Raw genomic sequence first — 18368 nt, 5'->3', positions numbered from 1 at the left:
TTAATTATCATGAAGCCATGTCTTTAGAGGGATATTGAGGAAAGCTGTGTTGATCCATTCCTTAAAATGACGACTGAGACTATGGGTTGCGGCTGGCTTCATCTCCTTCACAATTTCTTCTGCATTTTGATTGAGGAAACGGTTCATAGCTTGACCTTTAAATATACAATATGATATTAATTACATTTTAACACTAATCACATATTAGTTATTTAATAAATAATTTGATGTATAATTGTGTAATTTGTAAAAAAATAATATACAGTTAGTTACTGTAATTAAATTGTGTTCTAATTGCACTACATTGTTTCAGCAATCACTATCGTCTTCGTCAGTAGTTCAGGGAAACTCATACGCAACTTTCGTTACTCATGAGAATGTCACCTTGTACTTTCTGGTTTGCCACGTAGAAAAGTTGTGAGGTTAGAACTCCTGCTAATATAAATTCCTTGCACTTCCACAATTATTCTTATTAAAGTATTTGCAACAGCAAGAAAAATCGTTCGAAAGAAGAGTTATTTAAATCCTTTTTAGAGCATCATTCAAAAGAAGAGTGCAATCGAGAATTAGGAAACCTATCGTAATAGGTTGGAGGAGTTATTTTTAGAAACTAGGATTCGTTGTATCTAAATATTCATGTTTAACAATCCTTCGGTACCGGCACAATGAATTGTATAGAAGACGTTGGAGCACTGGAGCGTAATTAACCACAAATGATAATATTCAAGAAAGTGCTATTTAAAAATCATTTCATTTGTCTAGTTTGATTTGATTTGACTTTTAGTTTAGTGTCCTTTTCAGCAAAGACTATATGAAACGTGGACCTATAGCTTAACGTGGAATCAGAACCACATGAGCTCCCACCTGGGAATCGAACCCGGGTCTCTCACGGCAAAGTGGCTACGCTAACCGCTTAGCCAGGAGAAAGTTCTATTTTCCTGTTAGGAATTTAAAATAAAATGCCAACGTTAGTTTCAGTATCAAGCTGGTGCTATTTAAAATAATTTCCTTTCTCAGTTAATAATCTGAAACAAAAAGCCAACGTTAGCTTCACTAGATACACATGTTTTATCTTCAAAGAAAAGTTTTTTTTTTTTTTTTTTTTTAAGTTTTCGATAACAAAGTGGAAACGAATTTCAATAACAAAATGTAACTTGGTAAACCTTAAGGATATATTTCCTAACTTGTCCATGTTTAGTAATAAAAATTACAGAAAAATTTCATATATTAGAGTTCCACAAGTACTTCTGACTGGCAATACTTTTTATTATAACTGGCTAGTAAGAATGAACGAGTGTAACCTAGTTAACCGGTACAAGTTACAAACGTAAGACAAGTATTTGTGTGATGATTATTAATGATTAACTACGATATCAAAAACATTTCCAAATTGTATTTTGATTCCACTTTATTGTCGAAAACTTTTCTTTGAAGATAAAGTATGTTGTTTGCGATGGCATAAGTCCAAAATGTATTAAGGTAACAAAGAAAGTTCTGTCGCTTTTCCACACACCACCTTCCAACATCAATATGTCACCTAAGACTTACCTGAAAGATCAAAAATAGTTGCCATCAACCAGGGGCGGATCCAAGGGGGGGCGATCGGGGCGATCGCCCCTCCCAGAAGAGATAACTTTCTTATTTTTTATATATAAATAAAACCCATCCCAAAGTTTGGAGTCCTTAAAAGTAGCAGTATGATAACCCACCGCCCCCCCCCAGAAGTCGGTCCTGAATCCGCCTCTGCCATCAACATCGACGACCTTCTGGTAACGTTCTGGAAGGCATTCTGGATTCCATCACGGTAGAACTTGGTGTGCCGTGAAGCGAAGAGGGTATCAAGTATATTTTGTACCTCCACTAAGGATTTGAACTGGTGTCCTCTAAGATGATTGTCCAAGGAATGAAACAGATAATAGTCGGACGGTACAATGTACGGGGAGTATGACGAATGCAGTAGTGTTTCCAATCCAAGGCGTAGAATGGTGTCTCGGGTCATCCTAGCCACGTGGGGCATACTGTTTTCCTGTAACAGTTTGCGATTCAGAAGTGCTGACTCCAGAGTTTTGAGTTTTTCTTCAACGCGGCTTAACTGCTGACAGTACACAGTTGCACTGATGATCTGACTAGCTGGTAGCAGTTCCCGATGCATGATGCCGCGAGCGGTCCACCAAACACACAGGAGGATCTTCTTCTGGGGCAGTACTAGTTTAGGTTGTTTTGGAACCGGTTCATGGGATGCTGACCAATGATGACCAGTGGATCCTGTGGAGCTTCGTACAGGATCCGCTTGTCATCACATGTCCAGAAATGACTCCTTCCTCAGACAAGACAGCAAAGAAACAGGTGTCTGCTCGCATTGCCTTCTGGCGCGGAGTCAAGTCATGCGGGACCCATGGATCCAACTTGTAGTGCTTCCCAAGTTGATGGAGGTGCTGCCGAATGGTTTCTCCACTCACACTGAATTGTGGCCCCAGTTTCTCACATGTCTGGTCACTGTACGCCTCAATTACTGCCTGAAGATCTTTGTTTTGTATATATGTTGGTCGTCCGGTGGTGCGTCTTCGAGTGTTTCGTCACCGCCCTTATGCTTGTTAAACCAGAGCTGCATTGTCATGACACCCCCCCCCCAAAGGCCTGTCATATCTTCCGCCCTGCTGCAGCGGCGTTTGAACTGGCACAGCATACACAACCTTATGACGCTCTGTGGAGTTCTCATTTTCATTCTATCAATACGCAGGTAGTATATTGGATATACCCACACCAACAATTGCCCTTCACCTTATCTGCATTCGCATTCAACTCACGGTGTGAAGGCCAATGGAACACAGACCTTTACAAAAAGCGATAGAACTTTCTTTCTTACTTTTATAATATTGACTGTTACATGTAAGGAAAAAAATGAAATTACTTATTTTGGATTACTAACATAGAAATGAAATAATTTTTATATGGCATCTACTTGAATAATGTCATTTATAACTAATTACTACTTAAAAGGATATATCCGTAGACCAAGTTTCATTGTGCTGGTATCAAAGGATAATGAAACATGGTACTGTATTAGAAAACGTAGAATTCTTTGTGGTACAAAGTTCCCTAAGCTGAAAAGTTTCATGATCGTTTCATACGTGGCACCTTCCTCAAAACACAGCTTCTTAAAACTACAAGCCAGAGTTCATCCGTGCGACTTAAAAACCAACTATCACATCCATATGTATGGTAACACAATAGGAAAGTTTATGATTTTATGAATTTATACTTTATATTTTCTACTGACAATTATTTTCTACAATATACAGGGTGCGTGGGACGGAGTCCTATGACAATTGTCAAACAACCATGCACACATAAGCGTGTCCTGACGTATGTTAGAACTTGTGTTCTGATGGATAACCGAACACTGAATCAATCTTCACAGATTAGGATAGGAAATAGCACTGTTTGAGTTGTAAATTGGCAAAAATTGGAAGGTAGGATGCTGGATAAGGTTAGGTGTTTACGAGTTTACTGTACAGAAATCTATTCGAAAGGTTGGCTACCTATTCTGTTATCCAAATTTAGCTTCACGCAACTTCTAGTTATTTCCAAATTAATACTTCTTCAAAAGTACAAACTTTATATAATTTCCACGGCAAATATTGCACAGTGTTACGGAAATCAAAAAAGTACATGGAAATGAAAAGTTTTACAGAAAAGATAAAGTACATGGAAGTGAAAAGTTTTACAGAGAAGAAAAGTACACGGAAATGAAAAATCTTACAGGATAGAAAAAGTACATGGATATAAAAACTTTTACAGGGAAGAAAAAGTACACGGAAATGAAAAATCTTACAGGAAACAAAAAGTACATGGATATAAAAAGTTTTACAGAGAAGAAAAAGTACACGGAAATGAAAAATCTTACAGGATAGAAAAAGTACATGGAAATAAAAAGTTTTACAGAGGAAAAAGTACACGGAAATGAAAAATCTTACAGGATAGAAAAAGTACATGGAAATAAAAAGTTTTACAGGGAAGAAAAAGTACAAGGAAATGAAGTTTCAGAGGGAAGTAAAATTATACGGAAGTGAAAAATTTTACAGGGAAGAAGGAGTACAAGAAATGAAAAGTCTCATAGGGAAGAAAAAGCACATTTAATTGAAAAGTCAGGAAAGAGAAGGTAGTGTCAAACGAATTGAAAGATTGCTGATCTGAGAAGAAGAAGAGTTATTTCTGTAATATAAATTTAAAAAGGGTCTTTAAAGATTCCATATGATTTACCTAGAATGTTGTCACCATTGATGTAATCCCTTATGCGGAACCTTGATCTTCCTAATGTGAAGTCCAATAACATTCTCTCCGTCTTCATGTATTCCTTTCCATCCTCTAGCGTCACAATTTTTCCATACATTCTTCCAACACCGGTGACGTCACCTGCGTACAAAACAAATAAAAAAAATAAAACACATAAAACACAAGCCACAATTCATTTAAGAATATACTCACTGCAAGATAAAAATATAATTATTTTCGTAAGATAATAGATATCCATTTCATAGAAACCAATTGTAAAATCTTGAAATAATAGTAGACGAATGACATTGTTTATTAACACTGATAACAATGCAGCTATTTTAGAAGGCTCAATAAATGGAATTTGTGGTGTAATTTGCTCTGGTAATGATTTCCCTAATCATTTAAACTATTGATGGTTTAAATTTATATAAGTTCTGTGCCGTGGAAAATCAGTGTAATTGCCGTATCGTGCCGAGAGTATACGCCGGTGCCCCCGTACATATGAGTGAGGTAGACAGACCAGCTGCGAAGCGCCACCATGGTTAACGCGAAGCGCAACAAAATTTTCAAAAATAAGCCCTGCTTTTCCTTGATTTTGAACACTTTTTATTATTTTTCCCTGTGCCCTCTTACTTCGGTGCCCAGGGTTGTCGTCTCACTGGCCCCCATGCACGGAACTGCATAATACATGAAGGTCGTCCAAAAAGTGAAGAACCTTTTGGCATGCATAAATAAAAACGAAACATATCAGCACAGAACTTTATTTACAAAGCCACAGGTCCTTACTCTACTTTTCTATGTAATCGCCATAGTTGTTTCGACAATTATTATAACGTGGGACCAGTTTTTTAATGCCGATGTTAAACTCATCTGCCGTCAAAGATTAGAGCCAGGCTGTCACTGGTTGCTTGAATTTCTCATAGTTTGCAAACTTTTTTTCCACCCAAAAATTTCTTAAGTTTCGGGAATAAGTGAAAATCACTTGGTGCCAAGTCAGATCTGTAAGTAGGGTGACCAAAGATTTCCCACTTTAGACGATGAAGTTCCTGCTGTGTGAGATGCATGAGACAGGGCATTGTGATGAATCAACAACACTTTTGTGCATCAGCATTCTACTTCTTTTGTTTTGGATGTCATGTCGAAGTCGTTGGAGAGTTTCACAATAGGCTTCTGAATTTCTTGTTGGTCCTTTTGACGTGAACTACGTACTAAACATTTGTCGTGATTTTCTCTTATGGCCGGCATTTTGAATGGCTGCAAAAATAAATAGTGTGACCGCAGAGCATTGAGGCTCGACTCATACTGAGGTAAAGGGAGGAGATAACTGCTGCGCACGCGATCGCAGTGGTAGGTCGTGGGCGCTACGCGCGATGTTATTTAACTTCTGGACTTCCCTCGTAATTTCATTTAATATTGTAAAACTTTGTCCCATATAGGTAAAAGTAGAGCGTTAATAAAAAGAGTGTCCGGAATCGATCTCCCACTACCGGCCTTTATTATAAAAGTTTCACTATAAAAGTATTTTTACAAAATACTGTACACATAATCTCTCTAGTATACTAGGTTAGTTAAAGGTAAACTTTAACCGTAAGGTCGCAGACAAAATCTCTACAGAGCCCCGTAACAGGCTAAGCAGAGGGGAGATAGGGACCCAATACTCCGTAGCAAGCAGAGGAGGGTTAAGTGGTCAACAGAGCCCCGTAGCAGGGTAAGCGGCTGTGGTTAGGATTCCCAGACAGAGCCCCGTAGCAGGCTAAGCCAGGAGATAGGGTAGGTGTAGTCCCGCAGCAGACTGGAGGCCTGGGTTTAGGTTACTCCTAATGTTCCGTGGCAAACAGTAGGAGGGTCACCAGAAAACTGGTACAAAATTGCCGTCGTCCAGCCAATTTATAGAGTTCCTTGGGTGGTGGTGGCGCTGCTGCTCGGTCGTCGTCTTCTGCTCCGTGGGAGGGGCCAGAAGCCCGTCGTCTGCAGGTGATTGTAGATCCTTCTGATGTTGAATCCTCTTGCCAAACTACGTGGTGGTGTTTGTAAACACTAGCGTGTAGAATTGTTTATTCACTACATCACGTGGGACATTACAATATGCTTTAACGGGATAAAAGGCAAGAAATATTTTATAAGAAGGTTTCAGTATCGCACCTTGTATTTTGGACCTTCTCAAAATAAAATGAGTAGATGAACAGGATGGAATAAAGTGCTGTGCCAATTACTACTACTAATACTAATAAATAAATAAATAAATGAAAACACTAACAAGGTACACCCGCGAATTTGAACAGGAGAAACCGGATGAAATTTCTAGTTAACTAATTTAAGGTCACTGAATGCAGTAGTTATTGTCGTTTCCATGCAAAATCAATCAATAAAGCAGTTGCGGCGCCAGCTCATGGAGTACGATCCAATTTTCTAGACAAGGTATGAGAAGAAACTGGAAAATTGAAATGTTCAATGTAGTAAACATGAGTAACAATAAATGATTGAGTATGTAGTATGATTGAGTCTACAATATGTAGAAGCTCATGTGAATATCTTACGTTAATCACAGTATTGCCAACTCGTTGCTAATCTTGTGTGAAAGTGGTAATGGAAGAAAGTGCCAAAATAATGTCATGTATTGTAATACATAAAGAAACCGACTCGTCACACGTAAAGATATAACTGATGACCAGATTATTCGTCAGAATACACGAGAATTTGTTGAACACGTAAATAACTATATTCCACAAGATACTTTGGTGCAAAACAATGTATGGAATAGTGATCAAAGCCAGTATTATTATGAAGTGTCGTCATCTTCTACACTATGTGATAGAGGAGGAAAACACACACGTGGCATGCTGCAGTCTGTTTATTGCTCTACCCACAGTTATACAGTTGATGTGCAGAGTTGGCCCACATATTGCCAAAAAAAAAAAAAAACTTGAAGAAACACGCCCTCGTAACATTTACGTGGAGGCAAGTAAAAGTGGTAAAATGTCGAAAGTATATATGAAAAGTTTTTCTAACGGCTGTCCTTGGTGACTATATCAGCGATCAGAAGTGCTTGTTGTTGTATGATTCTTGGTCCGGACACAAAGATCACCCACTGTTACAAGAGTGTTTCACAAACATAGATGTTATGTTGAAGATAATGTCACCTAAGACAACGAAATTGTCTGCCCCTTGATGTCTGGTTCTTTCGGCAATCGAAGCTCTATTTTCGGCGGATTGGTGACTTCGTATGGCTCCAATGTTACAAACCTCATGTGATTTATTCGAAAGTAATTTCATTATCAAGCTGCACTCTGTGATCTACAATCAACTTTCAGCACCGATCTAAAAGCCGATGTTGCAGTATGCCTGGCAAAAGACGTTTTATGACATAGGATCAGTCATATTGTCATTTGATAATGTCTTTAGTGTAGCGTTTGTCATAGGATTGTTACCATGTAGAGGTGATGCTGATTGTGAGTCAGTAGCGATGGTCAAATGTGCATACTGTACACTGTCTCTGTGCTTTGATCACTTCCTTGATAACCCATATCTGCATTTTGAGAATTAACTGGTTCTTGCACACTTACAGGTCAATGGAGACGCGTAATGTATTTTTAAGTTCTTCAGTAATGTATCATTTTACTAGTATCACAATCGCCTCGACGGTTCCATATTTATTTTGGTCCTTATAATAATGATATCTTGCAGGCACGTAGCCAATGGGGGGCGGGGGGCGGACCCCCCCCCTTCGAGACCACAAATGAAAAAAATTAAGGAAGGATGAAACAAAATGAAATGAGAAAAAGAAGGATCAGCGTTAAAAAATAAACTACAGGAAGCTTTTGAGGAAATTTGAGGAAATTTGATAGTAACAGTTTATACTGTATAAACTGTTACTTATGAGGAAATTTGTATTACTCGCAATACATGGTTGCAAGTTGAGCGATATATCCTGGAAGAGTCAGGGAATTTGAAATTACTAGAAAAGTTACAGAATTCTCAGAATTTCTGCTAGTAGTCAGGGAGATTTCAAGCTTCCAAAAGCATAGTGCGGTTGTGTAACAGCGTGCACATTTTTTTAATGGTACTTTTTCGTCATCGCATCTTTGCAATATCAAACATGTTATTTCAAAAGCAATTTTCTACTGCTCCTTTAACCTGTCATTTGAAACAGACAGTAGTTGACGGAATAATAAAAACAAAAATATATGTGGAAAGAAATTTCTGTTAACATTTTATTCAACAGAAAAAGGAATTGCAAGATATTGCAAAATATTTTACAAGACATTATTGAGTTTGTACTTTTTATAATAGTGAATAAGTACTTTTTATAATAGTTGAGATCATAATGAAAGGAAAATTGTTATATTTGAATAAACATAGGAAGGATGTAAATATTGTGCAATATTTTTCAATGCGTTTTTTTTTTATTTTACTCGAGATTTCTTCATAGTTTATTAAAATACTTACAAACATATCCTCACAAACCAATATATGTTGATAGTAAAGTAATTTAGATTGATCGAGTTCCTGGGCCTTCAGAATTTCATGTCACGCCCCCCTCCCCCCGTTACGAAATCCTGGCTAAACGAACCAATATATGTTCCGGTAAAATTGTTTAGAATGATCGAGCCACTGGTGTGATGATGACCACAGTATTCCATGTCATGCCCCCCTCCCTTCACGAAATCCTGGCTACGTGCCTGTATCTTGTCGCAGTACTTCTCATTTACTCATAATGTCCATACACGAAGATGGCGTCTATCATGAGATGCAGCGTATTACATGGATACCAGTAACGCCACTCTTTGTTTCTGTGAGTGCTGATTCACTCCCATTTACCGTGTCTGATTGAAAGTTTTCTTTCTTTTCTTTTTTTGTTTATACCTTACGTTCGTTACCTTTTTTATACTGTATAAAGTTAACAACACTGTTTTATAACATGATAAGATCTCTTTCCCAAATAATGTGTCAAGTTCTTTAGGTATTACAATACATCGCATTATTTTGACTCTTTCTTCCATTACAATTTTCACACACGATTTTTAATGTGTTGGCAACACTGTGATTAACGCAAGGTATTCACATGAGCTTTTACATATTGTAGACTCAATTGTTAATCATATTTACTACACTGAGCATTTCAATTTTCCCGTTTCTTCTCATACCTTGTCTAGAAAATTGGACCATACTCCATGAGCTGGCTCCGCCACTGCTTGACTGCTTGATTTTGCATGAAAACGACTATCACCACTGGATTCAGCGACCTGAAATTAGTTAACTGTAGAAATTTCATCCGATTTCTCTTGTTCAAGTTCGCGGGTGTCCCTTGTAAGAACCAGAAAATGCATTAGTTGATACTTATTATTTTACGAGTATGAATCTCCTAAGATTTATAACAAATGCAAATTGAAATTAAGGAAGAAATAAACACACACACATAAAACTAATTTTACACTACATAGGGAAGTTGACAGTTAAACAAACCTAAGCGCTCTGTTAGTTACTAACATTTCAACACTCTGAAAGTCACTTGTTTCACTACAACGAGTCGTCTCCTGGTCAAAGAGCGTAAGCCTAAGACATAGAGTACAAGTTTTATCTTCAAACAGATTAAAATGGACCAGTATATTAGTAATAAAAATATATATTTCTAGAGAATAAAGTTTGAACGAATAATGTAACAAATGACATAAATATGATGAGTTATTTTTTCGCTTGCAGAATTTGTACTGAGAAAATCCGTACGAAGTTTGGCGACATTGCGTATTACCGTTTGGCAATGTGTGGAGCAGGTGTTCTAGGAGTGAAAGCATTAAAGAACAAGTGCGTCAAAGAACAAAAATGCGTCTGGTGGTAGCAGGGGCGGATCCAGGCTGAATGTTTGGGGGAGGGCGGTCGTTTGAAGTTAATAGGTTTTATTTTACGTTTATAATACAAAGTTGAAAATTCTTGTTATAGGTTTTATTTTTAAAATAAAAAAATCCTATTCTGGGGGGGGGGGGCGATTGAGTCTCGAAGCAGAAAATGTCTTACCATTGGTCTAGCTCTGTGTCTTTCGTGCACATGATCTCGTGTTCGATTTCCGGCGGAAAGCATAAAAAAATAATCTTATTCATTCACTTTCAATACTCATCTGTCTTCTTTCGCCTAAAGTGCTGGAATGTTAAACTATTATTTTTTTCATTTTCGAAGGAAAAAATCTTATATTTCATTCTTCTTTATAACAGACCAGCAGACAAAAATACGTAATTACTGAAAATTGTCCCTTGTATTAATACAAAGAAATGCTAACAAAATGCATATTGTTGGAGGAGAGTTGTGTTTCTGTACCCTAAAGAAAATAAGCAGAAAATATTTCCGGTAGCGATGCTTCCTATTCAGAAAAACTTGTCGAGCAGCATTTCAGATTTCAATGAAGTCATAGAAAAATTTGAAGCTCCAGAAGAACGAAAAAAGATCTAGAAAAATTTGAAGTTCGAAAAGAACGAAGAAAGATCTTTAATTTTTAAAATAATGCATACTTTACTTAATTAAATAATTTTGTTTAATTGCGTGCATGAATATATGCAATTTTCTTGCTTTTTTCTTCTTTCCGGGTTAACAATATCATTCATGCCTTACAGCACATGCTATATATTCGATTTATCTCTTGTTCAATGACACGAATGAAGAAGTTTTGTATATAAATAGTGTATAAACGTACATTGATAGTGGTTGTTTGAAAAAAAAAGGAAATAGCTTATATTAAACCAATATTAGAGAATACGCTTTAATCAATAAATATACAAATAGAGCTTAAAAGGATTTTCCTCTTCATATTTCCTGAATATGTTTTAGATAAGACTCAAGAATGCTGGGGGAAGGGAACACTGGCGCGTACCTACACATCTTTGATATTGCAACATTGCAACCGGTGCTTCTACAGACCACGAACCGCTACTGAAAATATTGTGCTTTTACAACATATTACTGATGGATTACACACTTCGGAGCAAATTTAGGCTACTTAAAGGAAAAGAAGCTACAAAAAAATAACAATATCTTCAAGCAATCTTATGTAAAAGACGAAATAACAATATCTTTTATTATGATCTGAATTTGTTCCAAACTGTGTAATGTAATAATGATACTTTGTCAATATCTTATACCTGACTTTATAGCAATAAACTTGATCTTCCGTAATCAAATATAATTTCAGAAGCTTTACTGTAACACAGGCCATGCCGTAGGGGAAGTAGCGGGGCGACGGCCCGGGGCGCCGAAGTAAGGGGGGCGAAAAATTCGAGAGGAAAAAAGGAAAAAAAAGATAGGAAAAAATACTTGGAATATATGTATGGGAGAGCCGTCGTATACTCTCGCCCCGGGCGCTGATTTTCCACGGCATGGCCCTGCTGTAACAAATAAACAAGATCCCTAATAGCATGTTGGTTTGCAGCAAGTCTTTCACTATATTTGATTTTAACTTGCTAGACTTTCCGTGCATTGTACACCTGCTACAGGCGTTTTGAAAGATTATCCGCAAATGTCGTAATTTGATTTTCACTTGCTAGATTTTACTTGCTTCGGGGGTTTGCTGCAACTTTGTAGCAAGTGTGTCAGTTTTAGTTTCTACCAACAGATAGCACAAAAGTCTAATCTTAGAAATCTCCCGCCAGGCCGCCATTTGTAGTGAAGTGTGTGAAGCATTAGAACAAGTGGATAATTAAGATAATTACGTAAGTATCCAGTATGTACAGATAATTTATATTTTAAATGTGTATTGTTTGACAAAATTGTTGAGAAAAATATACTGTGTGATTTTTCGTATACAGTAAATGTTCGGTTTGTAAAAGGCATGCAGTGCAATGCTAGTATATACCTGCAGAAGACTTACTAAACTCACTTGCTGAAGACCTGCTGTAGACTTTCAATGCAAGTATATACTTGCAGAAGACTTCATACAAACTTGCTGTAGACTTGCAGTGCAAGTGGTATCCTTGCAGAGACTTGCGTCAAACATGCACTAACTTGCTGCCGACCCTTTGTGCACTTGCAGTGCAAGTGGAAACTTGTCATTGGCTTGAGGTCCAAGTAAACCCCTTGCAGAAACTTGCTTTGCAAACTTACCATACACTTGTACTGCAGGTGTGCTGCAAGTTTGAAGAGCGTCAACTAGGAAGTTTGCATTAAGCTTGCATCAAACTTACAAATTTGCATCACAAATCTGCTGCAAGTTTGCCAGACTTGAATTGCAAATCTACTGCAAGTTTGTTGCATGTCATTTTTGCTATCTGGGATCCAACATAAATAAATAACTTGACATATACCTTGGAATACTGTATTTAAAAGGCATATGTTGTTAGTGTGTGGGTCTTCCTCACTCACCAAATGAAGCCCAGAAGTCTCCGCGCGTTCTCACTGGAAAGAGAAGAACATTTCCACTGACGTCATATCTTCCTACAGCAATCAGTCGAGGGATTTTGACCGTCAAATCCAGTCTATAATTCTCCATATCAGCTCTGTCAAAAAAACAGAATATTTCACAATTAGTACTTTATTTTGTGTATGTTAATGTTATAAACAAAAGTTCTGGAAACATATCAAAAGCAAATGATTAACAACCTTTTACACTCAAAAGATTTGTCGTTTGACGATTTTTTCACAAACCAGCGTCAACTCTGCTTTACCTAAACCCTTAATTCATTTCGAAAATCCAAATTACCATATTTTGATTTTTGATTTTACATTAATGACTTATAACAGCATTGCTCACAAGGGAGAATCACGAAGTGGCCCGCTGAGATCCGAACGAGACAATTGTGTTTTCATTTGATATGTTATAACTAGACGAATCCCGAAGTTATACGTGCCACCGGGCGGAATGTCGTGAGTTATAACATATTTTGTAATGTAAAAGCTAAAAAGCTGACAGAATAGTTTGAACCGGGTCATTTGTTCGGAAACGGTTATGGAAAACTCGGCGAACACATATGCCATCATTTTCAAGAACACACTTTTGTGATTAAAAAAAAAAAAAAAAGACTTTGCCTCAGTGTCCCCCGCAGGGTTCAGACGGGGTTCAACTTAAAATTTTCAAATGGCAAGGGGGGAGGTTAAGTAGCACATCGTTTGAAAGCTGTTGTAAAATAAAAGAAAATGGAGAAAATGCTCGACTTTCTACGACAACCCTGTGCAAAATGGCGGCGGTTCAAAATGTAAACAAAGGCTTAATACTGGTAAACAAAAGTTGAATATTTTACGGTATTTTTGTAATTTTGTCATACGTAGATATATTGTGGATATCTGCTATTAACCATAAACGTAACAACCACATTTCGCTTCTGCAACACCAATGTTTTAAGCCGGACATGCTTTCGATACATAGTGCGGCATTTTTAACTCAAGATGTCACGTTTTTTAACATTTCGTATCTTTTCGCCACCTACTGATTAACATTCATGCGAAATTTGGTTTTTCTAGCTTCAACATTTTCGTATGCCTATCCTTTCGATATAGGTTTTAAGCGGCCATCTTGGATTGAAGGTTGCCATGGACTTACATTTTGATCCGCCGCAATTTTGCACAGGATAGTCATAGAGAGTCGAGACTTGCTCTATTTTCTTTCATTTTACAATTGCTTTCAAACAATGTGCTACTTAACCCCCCTTGACATTTGAAAATTTTGTGTTGGACCCCATCTGGGACCCTGGGGCAAAGATTTTTACTCCGAAAAACGTGTCCTTAAGAATGATGGGGTACGTGTTCGGCCGAGTTTTCCATTTACCCAACCGTTTCCAAACAAATGACTCCATTCAAACTATTCTGCCAGGTAATTTTTCTTTTGTAGCTTTTACATTGTAAAATATATTGTAATTCACGACATCCCGCGCGATGGCACGTATAACTTTGGGATTCGTCTAGTTATAACATATCAAATGAAAACACAGTTGTCTCGTTCGGATCTCAGCGGAGCAACTTGATCAGAGATTTTTGTCTTTCGTGTTTCAGAAAAAAAAAAAAGCCCATAGACATGGACCAGAAGTTTTCACATGGAGGGGAAAAGATTGTAGTTCTCTGAAAAGTTGTTAATCAATTATACCGACAATCTTTAAAAGATGTACTATGATCGACAGATAAACTGAATTATATTCCTGGCAATGCCTCTAACAGACAAGCCATGCTATTGGAAATGGGCAAGTTATCCGAGCGAGTTAATTTCGAATCTGACATCTGTTTATTCATATTTCTTTTATTCTTGAGAAACAGTCCAAGTTCGCCCAAAATTGACGGACGCCATTCACAAATAGGTTGTTAATATTAGATCAACTGGGTGAATCAAGGAAATTGATTCTGAATCTCATAACAGTTTTCAGACAGTTGTCTTTAATCTAAAGATATAGAACGTTACAGTCAAAAGGACAGACAGAGCTCCTTCGTGGCTAAGTGATTAGCGAACGCGGATTTGGCGTGGAAGACACATTTTCGATTCCCGGCGGGAGCTCATGTGGTTCGGATCCCACGTTAATGAATAGATCCACGTCTCATATGATCTCGATGCTGAAAGGGACGCTCAACTCAGAATCAACTCAACAAAATGACAGACATAAAAATTGAAATAAAAGAAGTTTTTCTTTTTCTGAACGGTTTCACAGGGTGTTTACCTGTTTAATGAAGTTTTTCAGCTCTTAACAATATCGAGGCCATGTGCCATCCTAGATCTATTGTTTAAGGTGGAATCCGAATCATCGTAATACTTTGAACGGGAATTGAACTTATAGCGTGGATATCAAAAGGAGTGCGCTCTAACTACTAGACCAACCGGGAGAGCTATACAGAATATGATATTGACAACGGACGTGTAAACCAAGTGTGCTAGTTCTGTACGTTATCTTTTGTCGATCACTCTTTTCGTTCTAGAGACAAGAGTGTTTGAAACAGGAGGACAAGGAGACAAAAGTACATTTTCGTAAAGGAAACCGAAACAATTTGGAAAATAAGTTTGGAGTTGATGAACTATAACGTACACAACTAGTGGAACATAAAACTATTTTAGTTGTTCTGTAACTTTGGTCTCATACAGGGATATGTATTCATATTAGGCCAGTGGTCCAAGTGAGACGGTATGCGGTGGTATGCCATACCACCTCTGGTTTTTCAGTGATGAAGGCATACCGCCTCTGGTTCTTCAGTGATCAAGATATATCGTCACTGGAGAGTAGATGCTAAATACCTTTAATAAATCCATTTTTATACACAGTAATTAACGAATAGCTTTGCACGTGAAAGATTTTATTTCTTACGTAGAATTAATTTCTAAGTTGACAACACCGACATTTTTGTCGTTTTCCTAACTTTTGTTTTTAAAAAGTAGTATCTTCAAAGAAGTTCATCTAATTTATATTTTAATGTGACATATTGAATTGTTTCTTTCTTATGTACGTGTCTTTTTGCCTTAATGCATACAAATGTCGTGTTTTGAACATGGGCGGATTTAGGGGTTGTCTGCTGTGCGGCCGGATCTTCCGGGTGTTTGGAAGGGAGTCACAGACTTGCGCACACTTATCTTCCTTATCAGCAAATGCCAGATAAGAGGTTGATTGACAGTATCTTTGGCCAGGATTGCGCACAGGATCGGGAATCGACGTTGCCAGGTGATAAAAACAGAATTGTGTACAACATCTAATGAAGAAAAGAAAATGAGATTTCTGGATGCTAAATCTGAAATACTAGTTATTCATACTTGGAAGGGAAACATGACCACCTACTTTTATTTGTAAAGACAAATTTCAGGATATCAGGAATTAAATTTATTCTAAATGATTAAATTGTAATGTTTTTCGGCTTTCCCCAGTTTTCAAAATCTAATGGTAGGTCAATAATTTTGTAAAATGTTCAAGTCCAATAGTAACTTCAGAAGCATATTCTGAAGCTACTATTGGATTTGAACTTCAGAAGCATACTCTAAACGAAGCATATAAGAGAAAAGCAATGGAAAATGTTAGTGAGAGACCTAATAAGATTATCAGTCAGGAGCTTTCAAAGATGACGATTGTGTACAATTTACCCATAAAGATTCGAGATGGGCTCGAGTCAAGCCAAAGGTAATTTTCTCGAGTCGAGTTCCGAGCCGAGTCAGTGTTTTGAGTTTGAGTTTTGAGTCGAGTCGAATTTCATAAATGGCTCGCTCGTTCAGCTCGTTTTAACTCGTTTTGAAATCCGTTGAAGCGAGTCCATCAACTTGGTTCGACTCAGCTGAACTGAGTCAATGGCTCGACGAGCTCCTCCGTGGCTAAGCGGTTAGCGTACGCGCCCTTGGCGTTTGAGACCCGAGTTCGATTCCCGGCGGGAGCTCGTGTAGTTTGGATTCCACGTTAATCAGTAGGTCCCGTCTCATATAGCCTCGCTGCGAAAGGGACGTTAAACTCAAAATCAATCAACCAATAGCTCGAACCGTCTTGGTTGGAGTGAGTAGTCAGCTCGGTTCCGTTCGGCTCGGTTGAGTGAGCTGTTGGCCCGTCAGAAGAAACTAAGCCTATCTGAAAAATAACCATAAGAAATGATATAAAATGCAATGATCCTGATCAGTACGGTACTGTATACCTATTTTTGGGACACCCTGTACACATCTAAGTTTGGCAACGTTGTAAAAAATACTGTGCGCAAACCTGGATTTTTGAATCTTGGTCTGTATAACTGAAAAGTGTGCGCAATCTTGGATCTCAAGTGTGCGCAAATCTGTTGCACCCGTTTGGAAAACCCCTCAGTCGAGTGGGGCTCCGGGACTTTTCTTGCAGGAAATTGAAATGCTCGGTTTTCGTGTATAATTCTCTATAATAAATATAATGGGATTATACATACATATATATATATATATATATATATATATATATATATATATATATATATATATATATATATATATATATATATATATATATATATATATATATATATATATATATATATATATATACCCTCAATATATAAGGTTGTTGGAAGGGATCAAAGTCTCTCCATGTTACCCCTTCCGTAACAACAGAGAAACTCTCTACAATAGTTTTCGGTCATTATGAAATAGAAATGCAATCTTTTAGGCAACATACCTTCACTGTATTTCAACATTTAGATAGCCCGTATGTCGAATCAAAATTGTAATAAAGCATACGGCCTCTGCTTTTTTCCCACTTCGAACACTGTATTAGACAATTACTAATAGCATAAGCGTCGATACGAAGAAAATATAGGGTTGGGGACTTAGGGTTACCCAAGTGACAAGATAAGGCAGAGCTCCTCCAACAGAAACAGGTGCACCTTCCAAGGCGAGGAATCAGCACACTTTCTAGAAACGAGATAACCTGAAGTGTTGTATTTTAGGCGTTAAAGGAATACAATAATACGCTGCCGAAGTGCTTTTGTAATTGCTCCAATCAGTTGTAAGTAGAACAGTTTCCTGTTCATATTTTTTGATTAAGAAGAACTAATTCTGGATGAAAATTTGATGCAAAGAAGCTCGTGCAGTAGAAAATAAAAAGTGTATAAGTTGCAGTGACAGGTTTGTGACACCATTTAATACGTTATTTAATTCTATTAAGTGCACCCCCGATTAAAGTTGACAAAAGTATATTACTGCAAGATTAAGCTAGTTCGTCAATCATTTTCTTAATTCGTAACATAACATTTTAATTAATTTTTCACCGTAAGGACAGTTGGAATAGTTTAAATGAGAATGCATCCTTTCTGATATAGTCAGTGCAAGTAAAGAAGCCAGAGACGAGGTAACATGGCTTTTTTCTCTTCACTAGAATCTTTTGATGTTGAAGTTGGTGAAGTACATCGTACTTACGTTTCCAACAAATGTACATGTCAACGGTCTTCCCATAAGAAAAGAAAAGAGGTATTGTTTTGTTGATGATAAGACAAAAACCTATGAAGATCTAAACAATTTATGCGCACTATCTTATGATAAGAAATCCGAACAAATATAGAAACTAATGCGTACAATTTTTTTGTGTGAAAACATATTAGATTGTGGGGAAGGTTTCGTTTCCGCACGACGCTACTGAGAACACTAGGGAAGTTTTGCTGGCGCACAATCGTACGAAACGCCTAAAACCTAGCCAAAAATGAGACTA

The 18368-nt window shown here is 37.4% G+C and overlaps 1 protein-coding gene across 1 annotated transcript in view; it reads right to left on the bottom strand.

Moving 5' to 3' along the window:
* LOC145692594 (uncharacterized) overlaps positions 1–18368 on the bottom strand; it is a 138165-nt gene continuing 119797 nt past the window's right edge. The window contains exons 11-13 of the mRNA XM_081767915.1: positions 12622–12755; positions 4264–4416; positions 1–155 (exon numbers count right to left, since the gene is read on the bottom strand). Of these exons, the coding sequence (XP_081624041.1) occupies positions 1–155; positions 4264–4416; positions 12622–12755 (442 nt within the window). The remainder of the gene's footprint in view (positions 156–4263; positions 4417–12621; positions 12756–18368) is intronic.

Source organism: Thermobia domestica, chromosome 8, assembly GCF_964235325.1.
Source record: "Thermobia domestica chromosome 8, izTheDome1.hap1.1, whole genome shotgun sequence".
Taxonomy (NCBI): Eukaryota; Metazoa; Arthropoda; class Insecta; order Zygentoma; family Lepismatidae; genus Thermobia; species Thermobia domestica.
The sequence above is the reverse complement of the archived record's forward strand: the minus strand, read 5'-3'. Positions and strand labels throughout refer to the sequence as shown.